The sequence below is a fragment of the Gymnoscopelus microlampas genome, assembly GCF_963454915.1.
Source record: "Gymnoscopelus microlampas genome assembly, chromosome: 9".
NCBI lineage: Eukaryota > Metazoa > Chordata > Actinopteri > Myctophiformes > Myctophidae > Gymnoscopelus > Gymnoscopelus microlampas.
In genome coordinates, this window is record NC_139946.1 from 39,253,499 (window position 1) to 39,270,746 (window position 17,248).

General features: G+C 45.0%; 1 protein-coding gene across 5 annotated transcripts in view; it reads right to left on the minus strand.

The window, feature by feature from the left end:
• Positions 1–17,248, minus strand: part of tle2a (TLE family member 2, transcriptional corepressor a) — a 52,926-nt gene that overhangs the window by 21,969 nt on the left and 13,709 nt on the right. For all 5 annotated transcript variants that reach the window (XM_084067589.1, XM_084067590.1, XM_084067588.1 and 2 more), the window contains 2 exons: positions 4,431–4,494; positions 58–102 (listed from right to left, as the gene is read on the minus strand). In XM_084067589.1, coding sequence (XP_083923715.1) covers positions 58–102; positions 4,431–4,494 — 109 coding nt within the window. The remainder of the gene's footprint in view (positions 1–57; positions 103–4,430; positions 4,495–17,248) is intronic.

Below are 17,248 nucleotides of genomic sequence, written 5' to 3' on the forward strand. Positions count from 1 at the left end.
GTGTGTGTGTGTGTGTGTGTGTGTGTGTGTGTGTGTGTGTGTGAGAAACAAACTTACCTGTTTGTGCATTTCAATGTTAAGGCCATAGGACATCTCATAATACTGAAAAAGAGAGAAGGAAAGGATTAATTGTACATACTGTTGGAACACAGATCTACATACAAGAATGTGAATTTATGCAAATCTACACACTGTGATGTTCATACAGAGCACGTACTACAGGAATATCTTTTGGCATCTGATAATATTTGGATATCTGATATTCCGCATAACTGAGGAACCCCGTCATTTTTCTCCTATTAAAAGGAGCACAAAAACAACCTGTCTCATGTTTGTCTTCTAAAAAGAGTGGAAATTACATATAAAATCCTCAGCACAAGTTATTTGTAATAAATTCAACAAGTTTTGTTTTATTATTTTCATAACAAAATACAAAGTGAAGTGACTTAAAAAAGCAAGAAGAGGAATATTATAATTAATGGAGATTAGATTAAACAGCCCAAGGGATTTGTCAAATAAATCTCACAAGAAACTAAAAATAAATATGACAAAGACAGTAGAGATGAAGTCTTATTTAATTGCCTTTGTCATTTTGAAGTTATACTGTCTTTACATGCAACAGCAAATATTTGTTTTATCAAAAAAGAATTAATGTCTGAGAATACAAATATATTAGCAAAGATGAATCCAATATATTAGCAAAGATAATTTGTAACCAAACAGACAGACAAACAAACAAACAAAAAAAAAACATTACATTTTCACAACACTAATGATAGTGCCGTCAGTGTCTGTCAAACAAATCTATGAAGCCATCAAAGCTGCAGCATCACTTAGAGACAACCCACAGTCACTTAAAAGAAAGACCTGTGGAATACTTCCAAGCTATAGTCTCACAACTCTTAACAGTCAACAGACTTTGATGAGACAATTAGCTAAATATGGCGAGCTAGCTTTTTTAGAGCCTCTTATCAAGTTGCATGGAAGGGAAAATAATAATTATAACACTGCATGAGATCATCAATGTCCGCATTGCAATGCATCTTAGAATCAATTATTTTCCACACCTCTTTTGCACAGGCGAAATAGGCACAGAGAGAGAGAGAGGGTCACAGCAATTGACAGAATCTCATCGCCAACCAAATATGGTGTAACACCACAACATCATCTAAAGTAAACTAGTAATGTTTGAGTAAATTTCCTTGCAATGCCAGGAACTGTACATAAATATGGATGCCAGAAGAAATAGGATAAGAAGCAGAGGGAGCTGGCAAGGGCTTTAGACCCACATAAAAATGCAATGACCAACTTTTTACGGAATCTCATGGGTCGACATAAAATCAAATCATGTGGATCTGATCAGCGGTTTGTGAGATTAGGCACAGCCCCACACACACACGCACACACACACACCCACACACACACACACACACACCCCTAGCCTCCTGCAGAGCCAAGCCTTAAAAACGTCTAACACCATACCAGTCTGTGTATGCGAGATGTACATAAACTGAAAATAATAAAGGACTACTTGCGCTGCACAATGAGCCAGGAAAAACTGAATAACCTGGCAATACTTGCCATTCAGTGTGAAGTGAACTGGCAAAACAGAAGGCCTTCGAAGACATTGCATCCAGAAAGATTAGCTCTGTGAGAGAGGTTGCATGCACAATTACGCACCATTGATGCTGAAATGTAGGCCTATTGTGACCACAGTCTATGATGTGATGAGCACAAGGGATGACAATAATGCTAGGCGGATAGTCCGTGGGAGTGTCTTTAATGCTAATTCCTGAAAGGTCTTGCTCTTGCAACTACATTTCGAACCTTTTTAGGACACCTACAGACAATTGTAGAGGAACATTTCATATCCATCAATTCACATTATATACACTACCACTGATCAGTCAGCCTAACAAACTTTAACAGACAACAAAACATCACGAATATGAGCATGACTCATCAATTTCTTTGTTTAGGTGATGACTGCAGCAGATTAGAATCCAGATCACCCACGATTATAATGCAGCGCACAACATGAGTTCAAGGAGGTTGAGTCAAGTTGACCATTTCAAACAGTTGGCGCAATGGTTAGCCTGTTTTTGAAATAAAGTAGCATACACCCCGAAACAAATACTTATATTTGATAGCACGGTAGGCAATATGAACATTGACAGCAATCTAATTTACACAGGTACGTTTGTCACGCAGACTCTCAATACATTGTTCATTTTATTACTAAAACGTTACATGCCTAAACTAAGTTTCACTCAACATAATATTGTCAGCTGCCAGTGCTTACTCTAAAAGGCTCAAACCTTTGTCTCACAGAGAAAAGCGGGTGGGGGAGCTTAGGCTAGCCTACTATGCAGACACCAAGTCAGAGCTGACATGGCAAAATAAATCATATTGGTTTAAAGAAAAACGTTCCCGCATTTTCGCCTGGGTTTTCATTTCTTCCTAAATTTTGCAACCGCATTTTTTTCACCCAGTGTCAATTGTCTAAGTAATGCTGGGTGCTACACTCCCTCTGCCAGGCTAGGGAGAGCCCAACACCGAGCTCATGCATGAGAGCTGACAGGCCTTCTTATCACCTGACAGGGGGGGGGGTTTCCCCAGTAGGACGTAGCGCGTGGAAGAACACATTATTCCAACCAGTTCCTTTCCCCTCCATCAGGCGTCCCGGCTGACCAGGGGGAGCCAGTATAGAGACCAGGATGACTGCATGTTTTCGTGAGGGTACCTACCCTAGGGTACACGAGGAGAACATGCAAACTCCACACAGAAAGGTTTTCATTTCTGACCCTATTTTTACATCACAAGATTTTCTGTGAGTACTCAAACGCTCATTAAATTATAGGGTACTCGAGTACTCACAGAATGTGCACGGAAATTACTTAAAATGCCTATTCTAAATAATCACGGCTGGGTGGAGGAAGCGGTGAGAAAAAGAGACTTTAACAATAATGACATCTAATGTATGCTATTTGGCACCACCGTTTATCTGACAGTACTTGGAGCTCTGTGGGGAGGCAGGAGGGGCGCAGGCGCCAGAGAGAGACAGGTGAGGGGAGGGAGAGAGAGAGACAGAGACATGGAGACGTGAGAGAGAAAAGGGGAGCATTTTAAAGTCAGATGGCTCAGGAAGTGACAGGCTGACATTTGCTTTTCAGCAGAGCTGGTTCTGGAGAGGGGAGATTGGCAGTTGGGCAGCCCTAACAGCCTGGCAGAATGCGAGAGGAGATGGCAGGGGTCCACTCTCTCTCCCTCTAGACATTTGCACTGGCAGTTTACATTGTGTGTATCTGAGTGTGTGAGCATGCGGATGCGTGCAAATATGTGTGTATATGTGTGTGGCCTTCAGTGAATATGTCTGTCTTTGTGTGTGCACACACTCAAGTATGTGTTTTTGTCTCCGTGTGTGCGCGCGTGTGTGTGCGTGCGTGCATGCGTGTGTGTGTGTGTGTGTGTGTGTGTGTGTGTGTGTGTGTGTGTGTGTGTATGTTTGTGCATTTGTCTGTGTGCCTCCATAAAAGACGCCTTTCCTGGCAGCTGGCTTCTGCGCTCAGTGGTTGGCGTGCCAAGATTCGCCTGTTGCTTAGCAACCTCCAAACTCCCCCAAATCATCAGCCAGGAACGGAGGAACCGGGCTGTGCTCTGTGCCAATCCCAGCCCCCCCCCCTCCCCAACTCACACACACCCCTCCCCTCTCCACACCAGCCTACTGTGTGCCAAGGATGCCACATAGCTCTTTGTACCACATCAGATACTGGGCAACCTAAAGTCAACCTGTGGCTACCATGTGGCTGTTAGCGCAGGCAAACAGAGACTGGAGGCGCAGGTCACAGTGAGGCGGGATTGGGATCGAAAACGAATGCCTAGTGCCTACTATCCATTTACAAAAAAATATATACATGACCTATATTCAAGCCCAGTCCACACCAATGATTCGCAACAAGTTGAAACTGCAACCACTTGCAACATAATCCCTAAACTGCACTGACCTGCAAAGGGTCAATTCAGACAGCTGCAACTGGTTGCAAGTTGCAACCAACTTGCAGTTGAATCATTGGTGTGGACTGGGCTTAAGAAGGAGGTCAACTTGACTTTCCCCACAACGTCCCATGATTCCAATAGAGGCACACGCCTATGAGCGCATACATGGTGCACAAGCATACACACTCTCCAAGTGATGCAAGCAAAAACAAGCATACTGATTGCACAGCCATGTAAGCTCTGTTTATCATGAGGTCCTATAATGTGTGCGTATGCATGGCAGTGTGTGTGTGTGGTCTTGCATGTGGTTTCCAGCGGGTGTTATTTGGCAGCTGTGAGAAGATGAAGGGGATTCAGCGGTGTTGGCAACAGACTTGGTGTGTGTACGTGTGTGTGGGTTTGTGTGTGCGCGGCCGTGCGCACGCGTATCTCACCATAACGTAGTGTCTCTGGATCTCAGTCTTCTCCGTGGCCAGCTTTTCACATTCCATCTTCAAGCTGAAGAGGAACAGAAAGAAGAGAGGAAAATAATTAGAGAAGAGAGAAATGAACGAGGCCTCTCTGGTTCCTGTATCATGTTCCAAATAAAATCCACAGTGCAATTAACAACATGACAAAAATTACTCCTGTCCCCACACACACACACACACACACACACACACACACACACAGTGGGGCAGAGTGCAGGGTGGCTGGGTGCTGACAGCCCATTATCACCTCAGAGCAGAGCAGAAATAGAAGAACTCACGCTCCGAGCCTGTAAGCCAGCCAAGTCTGCTGGCAGGGTGCAGCAACATTCAAGGTGTCTCCCTCTACTCTCTCTCACTCTTTTTCTCTGGACAGTTTTGTCTATCCGTCTATGCACTCTCTCCACTGCATCACTCCCCTTCCCCTCTCCCCCCAATTACCTCTCTGTCAATCCACCGGCTTCACCCTCATCCTCAACTTGACACGGCCACGCGTTGTGCCCACACACACCCACTGTACAAGAAGTTTCACTGAACTAGTTAATGCCTTTGGATAAAGTGGGTCAAAAGTGTCATTGCGTGGCTCCTGTGTCTCCCGTGTCTAAATGTTACATGTGGCTCGCTGCTGCCTTTCGCAATTACTCACATGTTCCTATCTGTCTGTCAGTTGATCCGTCTGTCTGTCTGTCTGTCTGTCTTGTCTGTCGTATCTGCCAGGTTAACATGAGAGTGTGATCTGTTCAGCTACCATGGGGAGTTCAGCAGAGGCCAGAATGGATTGACAAACGTGTGTGTGTGTGTGTGTGTGTGTGTGTGTGTGTGTGTGTGTGTGTTCTCCTTGAGGTAGCAGCAGCCAAGTAACTCTCCCCTGTGTCCTATATTTCTGTCCCTCCTGTCTTTGTCTTCCGTTCGCTCCATCACTGTCTGTCTCTCTCTCTTTCTCACTCTCTCACCCCAAGCCCTTCCCAGTTGTCCTCTATAACTTGATAAACCAACACCACCTTTTGTGCAAACACATGCACACGTACACATACAAGCACACGCACACACACACACACACACACACACACACACGCATGCTCCCATTACCGGATGTGCACGTGTATTTGGTTAAAAAAAAACACATCCCCTGTTCGTTCTGTAACAATCTCTCGCTCTCACACACACACACACACACGTCCGCAGAGAGGCAGTATATTTTGGGCCCTCTGCGTTTTACGCTGACTTGTTTGCGGGCGGCAGATAGATTGATATGGGGGACGGCGCACATTGGGTCGGGGGGGGTGGGGGGGGGGTTGTTCGGCGGAGGAAAATTAGAATATGATTAATACCGCAACATTACCCCCAGCCGCAACAGGTAATAACGGCCCCATCCGCTCCCCTTCGCCAGCTCCGTGCGCACACACACACCCGTAATTGACTCATTTATCATCGCCAGCCAGTTGAGGAGAAGAGGGACAGAGGGGAGGGGTGGGGGAGAATGGAGGCATGGAGGGAACGGAGGATTAAATCCCCCCAACACACCCCCACCCCTACCCTATAGATTTTATTACAGTGGAATTGCCTCTTGGCACAAGTCACCAAGTCACTCGCTGGAGGGCTATCTGAGAACTGACTGGCTGCCACCTTCTTTGTGTGTGTGTGTGTGTGTGTGTGTGTGTGTGTGTGTGTGTGTGTGTGTGTGTGTTCACCGAGACTTAAAACTTGGGAGGAGCAAGGTGCAGCTCTGGGTTAGACAGACAAACCACTCTCTCACACACACACACACGTGTGGATAACCATTTGTGAGGAGTCTGAGGACTATCACCTGATTTCTCCCTCACCACATCCATTAACCTAATCCCAACCTGAACCTTCTAACCGTAACCTGAAAACTGAGCTCCAACTCTAAAACAGCATCAGTCTGAGTGATGATGAACAGCCTCGATTTTCTTCTTTCCATCTTCTGTATCAGTCTTTTCCCCCAAACGTCCCACATGAACACACACTCACATACACACAGTGGACAAAACCTTGAGATGAAGACCCCAATTGCTTTAGAGCAATTATATTTGGTGTTTAAATATATTTGCCATCATCTTTATGACAACCTGAAGCTTAAAGATTGATTTAAGTGATGACATCTAATAATTTGAGGCTATTTATAGACAAAAGCAGGAGGCAGTGAGGTACATTTGCCATATAGTCACACAGTGACCATTTTGCAATAACCATTTCTCTTATTTCCTACCCGGGGTGGGAAACCCTGGAAATGGTAATTAAAAAGGTGGGGTAAGTGATATTTTTGGGTTAAAACAAAAAGTGTTTTGTTAAAAGGTTAAAGCACTATATTCTAATAGTAGTCATTGCTATAGAGTGTTTGTTCAGTAAAGCTAGCTCTCCACTGCACTGATGTCGGGCGCAGAAGGCGTTGGAAAGCGTCTCTTGCTCTTGGGTCGGGACTTCTTGTCAAACGCCGACCAAACACGCTCGGTCGGGTCCCGACAGGCTAGAGTCCGCCAATAGCCGCGGTGTGGTGAAGAGGGGGGAGTGAGGGGGTTAAAGGCTCCCGCTCCGTAGAGTGGACCTCTCGTCTGCTACTGGTGCAGAAGGAAGCTTAAATAAGCCAGAGACATTGCCCGTCGCCAATGTGAACTAGATACCATATTCTCAACTCTCAATTCCTATACCGATCGATCAACTCCAAAGCAAAGCAGTAGGCTACAATTATTATTTTTCTTGGTCCAACCTGAGGACTCCAGTGTTGCCAGATTCTGTGAGTGAAACAAGCGACAAGGTCTATGAAAACAATCCCAAAAGAAGCGACCAGTTTTAGCACTTGAGCCCTATTACATCAGCTATTATCAAAGAGAATCTTGACAGCAAGGCAAAATAAAAAAGCCCCAAAAAAAAGCAACCTGCAACTATGAATATTTACAAGCGACTTAACAGGAAAACAAGCCCAAAGTTGCTTATAATAATAAATTATAACTTTTGCCAACAGACTGCCAGTCTGTTGTAGTCTGTTGTAGTCTGTTTGGTGGAGAGTCACCTTAACAGGGGCCTCCCTGTCTCTCCAGCTCTTTAACACATACATTTTCAGGTAGGTGACCAATCTTCAGCCAATCAGGAGAAAGTCCCCATTTATCAGCTTCTATTTTATAGTGTTTCGGTTAAGAAGAATTCTGCTAGGGGCACAGTGGTGGCGCAGTCGTCTCACAGCTAGAAGGTCCAGGGTTTGATTCCCGCCGGGGACGCTGTGGGCGTGTCTTCTCCTCCGTGTCCTCAGCACCCAAACCCCTAGGTGATGGGCCTACTCTGTGTGGAGTTTGCATGTTCTCCCGGTTTCTCCTAGGGTAGGTACCCTCACAAAAACATGCAGTAATCCTGGTCACAATACTGCCTCCCCCTGGCCAGCCGGGGTGCCTGATGGAGGGGAAAGGAACTGGTTGGAATAACGTGTTCCTTCCACGCACTACGTCCAACCAGGGAAACTCTCCCCTGTCAGGTGATAAGAAGGTCAGTTGGCTCTCATGCATTGAAGGAGGCATGAGCTCGGCCCTGGCCTCCCTAGGTTGGCAGAGGGAGTGTAGTGCCCAAGATTGCATAAACAATTGGCACTGGGTGTAAAAAATGGGGTTACAAAATCGTGGGATAAAAATTAAGAAATAATAATAAAAAAAGAAGAATTCTGCTCATTTCTTTGTGTCATCGCTTCCAAATTCACTTGTTTTTCCTGTGCCTTGTGTGAGTTCTCTCTTCCGATTGGATAAAATTGGTATCCCGACCTGAAGAATGCATTTTCTGTTTAATCAACTTGTGAAGGGACGGGGAGACCCCTGTTACTGAATAAACACTCTATACCAAGCAGAATATAAACTATCAGAATATAAAGCAATTTAACACTTATTTTAACAAAAATCACACCCAGTGTGAAGAGAGTGGTGCCTTTGAATTAGTGTAACTGGTTGCATCCTTGTGTTGCAATCAGCTGCAGTTGTTGAGGCCGTGCTCAAACGGACGGACGGACCCACACACACGGTCAAGTGTAGGAGTGGCTGGCACCACTCAAAGAATACCACTTACCCTACCTATAAAATAAGAGCAAAATGGCTGCTCTTACTTATGGACAATTTTAGATGATGTAAAATATGCACCCATGTGCACAAAAAAAACACCTGGCCCGAGACTAACCACCTTTTCAACTAAAGAACAGCAGGTGGCTTAACGATGAAACACCATAAATACAGTGGAAAGGTCAATGACTCGACAGCAATAATATACATCTTTTTTGTTTTTGGTGCAACATTCACATTTTATTTTTACTGTCATCTGAATACAGACTCGCAATGTACGGTACATTGCATTGCATTAGAGTCAGTCATACTCAGACGGCAAAAGCTATTCTCTAGAAATGGACTTCAACAAATGGAAATGACTGTGCGCGCACATTGCGCATGCACGCACGCGTGTAAGCAGGCAAGTGCGCGTAGGCGTGTGCGCAACCTACGGAAAGTTTGTGTGTCTCCTGTGTCATTATGTGACTGCAGGAGCATAAAAGAGGTGGGGGAGAGGGGGAGCAGAAATGGGGGAAAGAGGGAGGGGGGAAAGAGAAGGACAGCGGTGAGCAGGCAGTGAGTATTTCATGTAGAAATGATTGCCTGTAATAATTAGTCCTTGGCTCAGCAGCATTCAGAGCGAGAGAGAGAGAGAGAGAGAGAGCGGGAGCGGGAGAGAGAGGGAGAGAGAGAGAGAAATCAAGAAATGTTTGTGTGAGAGAATGAAAGGAAAAACAGGAGTGAGTGAAAGAGTGAAAACAAGAGAGCAACAATAAGAGTGGGGCAAGCAGCAAAGAAAGAAGGGAGATGTGTGTGTATGTGTGACAAAGAGAGGGAGAGAGAGAGAGGGGGGGGGGGGGTCGCATGCACGCTACGGTGGGCTCAGTTCCTCCAATCTCTTCCTGGCGGTGACAGCAGATAAGATGATCAGCCGAATGCGCTACAAATCTGCAGGCTGCCAGCCTTTAGACAGCTCTGTCAGTGCTGCACCGCTACTCAATGCACGCACGCACACACACACACACACACACACGTGCGCATGCATACATATAGACTTGGGAGCACATAACAGAGACACACACACACACAGATGCACACTACATGCAATTATAGCCCTTGCACAGGTACGCACACATGCACACACACACACACAAATCGAATTGGACGTATTTAGGCATGTACACGCACACACATACCCGTTCTGGGAGTACACATGTAGACACACTGGCTTACACACCTAAACAGACACACACGCACTCACTAATGAGCACACACGCACACACGCAGTCAGCATCTAATTAAGAAGCTGTACACTGTAGAAATGTGCCGACTGCCTTGTTAAGCTCCAGCATGAGTTAGACTGGGCTACTGGGTATTGTTAAGACTTACTCCCGTTTCAATGTGCATTCCATTTAACAATACAGCTCTATAAGCATTTTCTCTCTTTTTAGCAAAAACACACAATTATTGATTTTTTTGTTTTTGCCAAAGGAAGGCCACTCATATGAGCAGCAGGACAACACGACTGGAGTGTCAATAGGATCAATCAATTGATCCTATTGATTCTGGTGTGCTGCTATCGAATTCCATTCATTCATTTTCTACCTCTGCTCTGAGTGAAGAAATAGAATTCCTTGTAGACTGGGACGTGTGGATCCCGCAGGGGAACAGTTCCTACCCACCACCACCACTCAGTTCCACCACGACACTGGGGTTTAAATCCTCTCCGGGGCATTCGGCTTGGCCGGGTGATCCAACAAACACAACTGGCCATGTTCATGGGTGGGAACAACACTGATATACATGTGTTACACCCTCATTTGAAACTCCTCGCTGTCAGGTGAAAAGAAGCGGCTGGCGACGCAATGTGTATCGGAGGATACCCGTGCCTGTCACTTCCCCATGCATGACCAACAAATAGGGGTCAGCAACAATGAAAGGGACTACAGGGAATTGGCATAACGACGTAAATAAAATAAAAACGTTGCTGTATATAGACAGTTTCAGGTTGCAGACAATTAACACCACTCTCTTGAATGTTTAAACATTTGTACACTTCCAAGCTATCAAGAGCATGTGCCGTCAATTTGCTAGCCCACGGAAAAAGTCCAACAAATTTGTATTCATTATGTATTATTATTTTAAATTAGCGTAGCGGTGTTTACAGCCGACAGGATGTTGACAAAGGTTTTCACGTCTCCTAACAACAACAACAACAGACTGCTGAAATCGTCTATGGTGCTTGGTGCTTGCTCGCCTACGACACCTAGGACAGTGAGTCACAACTGGAAATCCTAGTTTAAATATGGAAATGCATACCAGTGGGGAGACAACAACACACAAACGCACGCGGTAGGAGCGCTGGTGTTTGGGGAGCAGTGTGGTGGCTGTGGCTGTGCCAGTGTCGTCCCTTTGAACCACCGGGGCCATTTAGCCCCCTCCAGGTGTGTGCATGTTCATTTTACATCTCATTAACTATTAATGAGCTTTGCCTCTCTGTTCGGCTGTGGTGCTGGAAACACTCGCCCTCTCCTTCTCCATCCACATTCACTGCGTCTCTCACTACTTCAAACACACACACACTCTCTCACACTCACTCACGCGCGCGCGCACACGGATGCACACGAGACCCACCCAGCTCGCATGTGTTGTCTTTCATCATCTCCCAAGGGTGTGTACAAAGACACACACACACACACACACACACACACACACACACACACACACACACACACACACACACACACACACACACACACACACACACACACACACACACACACACACACACACACACACACACACACACACACACACACACACACACACACACGCTAGACAAAGCTAGGATGTTGTCACAATAGCAGACCAACCCCACTGTTCCCTACTGCCTGGCTGGCCTCGATTGTTCGAATGGTTTGGCATTCGTTCAGTACATTTACTTTTGAATCTCAATTCAGGATTCAGATTATATTTGTTTTTAATTCCTTTTTTACTATTAATACGTACATTATTTTTGCATATATCAATGAAGGCGAACTGCACAAGCTAGTTTAAATGAAACTGTCCATTCAAAATTTGAAGTCTAGTAGGTCGACTTCAAAATAAAACTTGCATTGACTGATCATATATTAAAGTTTTGCATAGTATCAATCAAGGCAGGTCTTATTTTGAAGTCCACCTAGTATCTACAGGAAGTCCCAAAGTGTTTATTGACACGGTCTTGATGCTGGTGGGAGGAAAACATAAGAAATGGCTGGATTAAAAACAAGATTTTGACTAAATTCACTTGTGTGATGTGAGATAAATGCAGTTGTGATAGACACAATGTATGCACTGTGGAAGTGCCTTCTCTTTTGACCTCCTTTGCAGTAGTCGGTACTTAGTAGTGAGTACGTTGATTTATCCTCACGCTGGCTATTCAATTTGATTATAATTACTAGTCGTGACATAGGACTATCAACCAGGCTTAATACATTACAGAGTAAATGGGATTTTGTTAATTTAAAACGTTTTTTAATGATGACATCATATGACAGTTTGTTGATTTTACTGCAAATACTAACCAGAGACAAGTATTTGCTAGCTATCTACAAGTAACCAGATAGGCTGTAGTGTATGTGTGTATGTGTAGTCTGATCTCACAAACCACCATACCAATCAGCGCCAAATTTCTTGTGCACACTGCCAGTAGGCCGTCATTCCCTGAATATTTTTCACATGTTGTGAATTCATAGTCTCCACCATCCCATCTTCCCTCCATATTTGGTCAAGAATGATGTCATCAGTATGGCATAAGAGATTCAAAGGGAAGCCACGCCGTTATTAGATCCCGTAATTTTTTACGGCTTAAAGCAACAAAATGAGCGTAATGGACAATGACTCTTTTCAAATCCGGTCTCTGGGAAGCATCGGAAAACTCTCAGAGTCGCCGTTTAATGCCATACGAATTCCCCTCACTGACTTTTTGGTCAGCTCTTCTGCGATTGTTTGGCAACCTGGAATTGTGTACCGCATTTCATGGTTATCTATCAATTATCTGAAACTTGCATTACAAGTGTTGACCAGCCTCAAGTCGATCACAATAAATGTAATAATGTATTCAGTTATGTCCTTTTTCTTGTTTTCAGACAATTCAAAGTTCTTTGACTTTGTGTTGTTGCAGCCAGTGCCGATGCAATCTGTTATGTATAATATCTTTCACTAACACCATCACACTACTCTGTACATGCCTAAATACGTCCAATTTGATTTACTTAACCAAGTGAGTGATAACATGAGCCAAACAGAAAATTCAGAGAACACTTTCCAAATGATTTGCCAAGTTCGTAGTAGAACGATGGCACACCAGTTTCACTTCATACTGTATATAACTGGCACTGCACTTTTTTTAGGATCATCATTAGCAAACTTAAAATGCTTCCAACCTGGCAATTTCAATGTCGACACCTTCCAGTGTCATATGAATAACCCACATCCATGTAAATAACTTCACTCCAGTGATGATGTCTTGATGGAAAACCAAGGGGAAGCATCAACAACAACTCTCTATAAACACCAAGTAAATGAACACACTAAAGACAGTGTTAACTAGAAGGTAGGCATGGAGGGAGGAGCTTGTTGGACACACACAGCTTTGGAGAGAGAGAGAGAGCGTGTGTGTGTGTGTGTGTGTGTGTGTGTGTGTGTGTGTGTGTGTGTGTGTGTGTGTGTGTGTGTGTGTGTGTGTGTGTGTGTGTGTGTGTGTGTGTGTGTGTGTGTGTGTGTGTGTGTGTGTGTGTGTGTGTGTGTGTGTGTGTGTGTGTCTTCGTAGCTGAGCAGAGAGGAGTGGAGGAGTGCTCTCAAGTGCTGAGTGGCAGCATGTTAGTGCCAAGTGGAGAGAGAGACACACAGGCAAATGCCAGTCATACACCAAGCGTGTGTGCGTGTCGCACATTCCACTGGGCTAACCTCTGCTTGTGCGTGTGTGTGTGTGTGTGTGTGTGTGTGTGTGTGTGTGTGTGTGTGTGTGTGTGTGTGTGTGTGTGTGTGTGTGTGTGTGTGTGTAGAGGGAGAATTACAGTAATGAGAGCTCTGTGTCAGCAGCTCCTCCTGTCTCCCCTCAGTCTGCTGATTACAGCCTGTTTAAATAACAGCATCCAGCGTACACATACACACACAGGAAGACGACGGCACAAGAGGTGATCCACCCATGTCACTTTGATTAATTAACACTTTCCTGTCCCAAGCTTCACTTAGCCATCGTTCACCTTTCCCTTCAATATGCATGGACACCCGCCCCCCCCACCCCTCTCACAAACACGCACAGAAACAGTTACACATCAATCAGATGCACCTAGAGACACACATTTAGAAGACACAGCCTGCCACCCACCTACAGTACACACACACACGCACACCTCATCAGTGCTAATCTCCTTGCCACAGTTTCTTTCCTTTCGTCTAATCCAACATCTATCAGAATCCAGCCACCTTCCACGCAGCCAAAATACACAACTAAGCCCTGCCATTTATAGACCCCAGCTATCTGTGTGTGTGTGTGTGTGTGTGTGTGTGTGTGTGTGTGTGTGTGTGTGTGTGTGTGTGTGTGTGTGTGTGTGTGTGTGTGTGTGTGTGTGTGTGTGTGTGTGTACGTCTAGGTCATGTTTTCCTTGCAGTGTGATTAGTGGGAGCGAGTCTGGTTACAAGATGTGTAGTCTACAAAGTAAAATCCTGAGTAGCGATGTGTAACTCTGAGAGTGCACAAATGGAACCAAAAAGACCCTTGTAAAATTGAGGATTTCACATTGTGAGACGGGATGTGGCCCTTGGGCCACATCTGCCTAACCAGGACCAATGTTAATCTCATTGCCCGTTGTCTGTCCACAGTTTGTGATCCGTCCCGTGCTGTTGAGGACAGTTTTTACTGTCTAGAACAGGGTTTGTCTCTATGTACAGTATTAGGGCTGGGCAAATTGCAATATATCAATATTATATCGATATCGTGATGAGACTAGATATCGTCGGAATTTTGAATATCGGAATATTGTTACAGGGCGTAAGCATCGTCTTTTCCTGGTTTTAATCACTTGTGTCCTATTTTATACTTTAAAAAATGTGTATTGTGAGTCCAATATCGTGTATCGTATCGTGAAAGTAGTGTATTGTGACACCCCTAATAGCTACATGTTTCACATGGCTGCGATGCCATTATTATACTTGGTGTCTTGGTTTCCAACCCTTTTGTCATTACATTCCGTCTATGACTTGAAAACCCCAGCATCCCTATGCTGGGCATGTCTAGCCTGGAAATCAGACAAATCTGCCAGTGCTCGGTTGTGATTGGATTTCCCTGGCCCCGAAGTTGTGGGCCACCACTCAGGGCCCAGTATGCAAATGTGGGGCGGGTTTATCACTTTTCAGCATTTTTTTAATTCACCCCTTGTAAATGCAGGTTCCACATAGAGATTCCAGACTAATATCTACGCAGTGATATTATTCTGGCCATGCCAGGCTAGGGCATGTCATAATAGGCAAACATTCAGCGAAAACAGCAGATCTACAAGCTCGCAACATGTTGTGAGCTTGTAGATAGGCTATTTTTAGCAAGCCTAAGTATAGGCCCCTGGGGGACACCGGTCATGTACAATATCTGAGTGTTTAACCACTCTCGCTAAAAGAGTGGTTGAACAAACTTGTTTGATACACTTTATGTTAAATAAAAAAAAATACTTTTAAATAAAATTATTACTTTATATTAAAGACCTGCACCTGTTACTACACCCCTATAATCTCTATCATCTATTTTTAGATTTGCGGTTATTTTTGTACACTAATTACCAAAGAGCCACATCATGCATTCCGGTTCCCTCCCGGGCTATTCACTCAGGCCAAATAACCATCTGACTAGTATCACATGAGAGAAAACAGGAATTATCTCTTTAAAGAGATTAGAACAAATTGTTGCACAACAGTTGCATTAAATCACAGTGTAAGTAATCCACAGTCTGTCCAATCTGTCATCCCTAAAAGACTTCTGGGCCGCTGGAGAAGCCAAACACAGTTAAACTTTCTTGGAACCAGCAGGCCTACAAAACCTACAAAAACAATGCACTGAGACTTTACTGTGCAAATTAGCTGGGAGGTGGTGAGTATAATTACTGACTCATATCTCCCTCCCTCCCTCCCTCCCTCTCATAAAGACTACCATCTTTCTCCCTTAATCTCTTCATTCATTCATTGTTTATCCAGTTAGCTTGGTTCTCAGTAACAGGGCTTGGCGATAGGGCAGCATTCCAGGTGTTTTTGTAAGAAGAGGTGTGACACTGAACCCTTGCCAGGAGAACTGATCACTCCAGCTCTGCCGACACAACATCCTAGTGGGTAGGGAGATGGGGGCAGTGGACAGGTTCTGTCGACCGCGGTACAGTCCAAAGTGTGCACACATACTGCCAGCCTTGTCACACAATTAAATCAGTCTGAAAATTGTGTGTGCGACGAATCAGTGGACTAATGCCAGCCAATATGGATCCATTTCAGTACTGTATCAAAAGCAGCTAATCTCGCCAATAGAGATGGATCTTGGATGACATTCAAAGCAGATGCACACATTTGGAAGCATCGATAAACGCAAACACAAAAGTAGAGCAACTGAGCTCCAATGAGTGCAAAAGTCATACGGAAGAGGAAAGCTAGCTTAGCACCAGACCAGCACCAATAATAAGGGACGTCAAAAATGTACAATCAGGATGAGTTTCAGAGTAGGAGCGGGCCAGCATGCTATACACCCCACAAGCATTGTGTCATGAGGACTGCTGGGACCGGGGAGCTAATCTGTGCTGCTGCTGTGTGCAAATGAAAGCGATAATGATGGTGGCGGTGATGGGGCTATCCAAAGGTATGCATGGAATCAGACAGGCTCGGCCAAGTCTCCATATTGTTTGGACTGGAAGCCTTTGAGCTGGGGGCCGAAAGGACTGGACACACACACACACACTCACGCCAGGGTGTGTGTGTGTGTGTGTGTGTGTGTGTGTGTGTGTGTGTGTGTGTGTGTGTGTGTGTGTGTGTGTGTGTGTGTAGGGGCTGGAGGTTTGGGCTGTACAATAGGAGTTGGAGGGGAGACAGAGAGGAGGGGGAAGGGGATCCTGGCCAGATGAATCAAAGCAGAACGCTGGGTGAAAAGAGAGAGAGAGAGGAAAAATACAGAGAGATGGAAAGAAAGGGAGGGGACCCTGTGAAGGTGTGCCAAGAGGAAGACGGGAGGGGGTACAGGGGGGAGAAGCATGGGTCGCCACTCACCAGCACAACATTGAAAGCCATTCTGCAGACATTTCTGCACAACACACACAGCATAGAGAGTACCACACACACACACACACACATTCCTATTTACCCGCTGTATTTGCATACACCAGCCCTTGTGTGTCTGCGCGCACACAAGCCATTTTGATTTGACAAAAAGAAAACCTCCAATGTCCAGAAAACTTTGCCAGGAAAATGGGTCCGCCGAGCCACAATATCTCATAGCATAGCTGCGCATACGCACAGCGCTACAGCTATAGCCTAGATAATAATGCCCAGGAAGGGCCTGGCTCACATTGCTCTAAAGCAAAAACGATGAAATCTGGACGGGAGCCTTTAGCCACTTGCCAAGCATCGGCCTTGCACAGTAAAACCCTCAGTGTTAATTCAACTAGACCTGGAACTCTGAGTGTAAAAATGTTACACTCAGATTTAAATGAACACAGAGGTTTTTATTGTGTACAT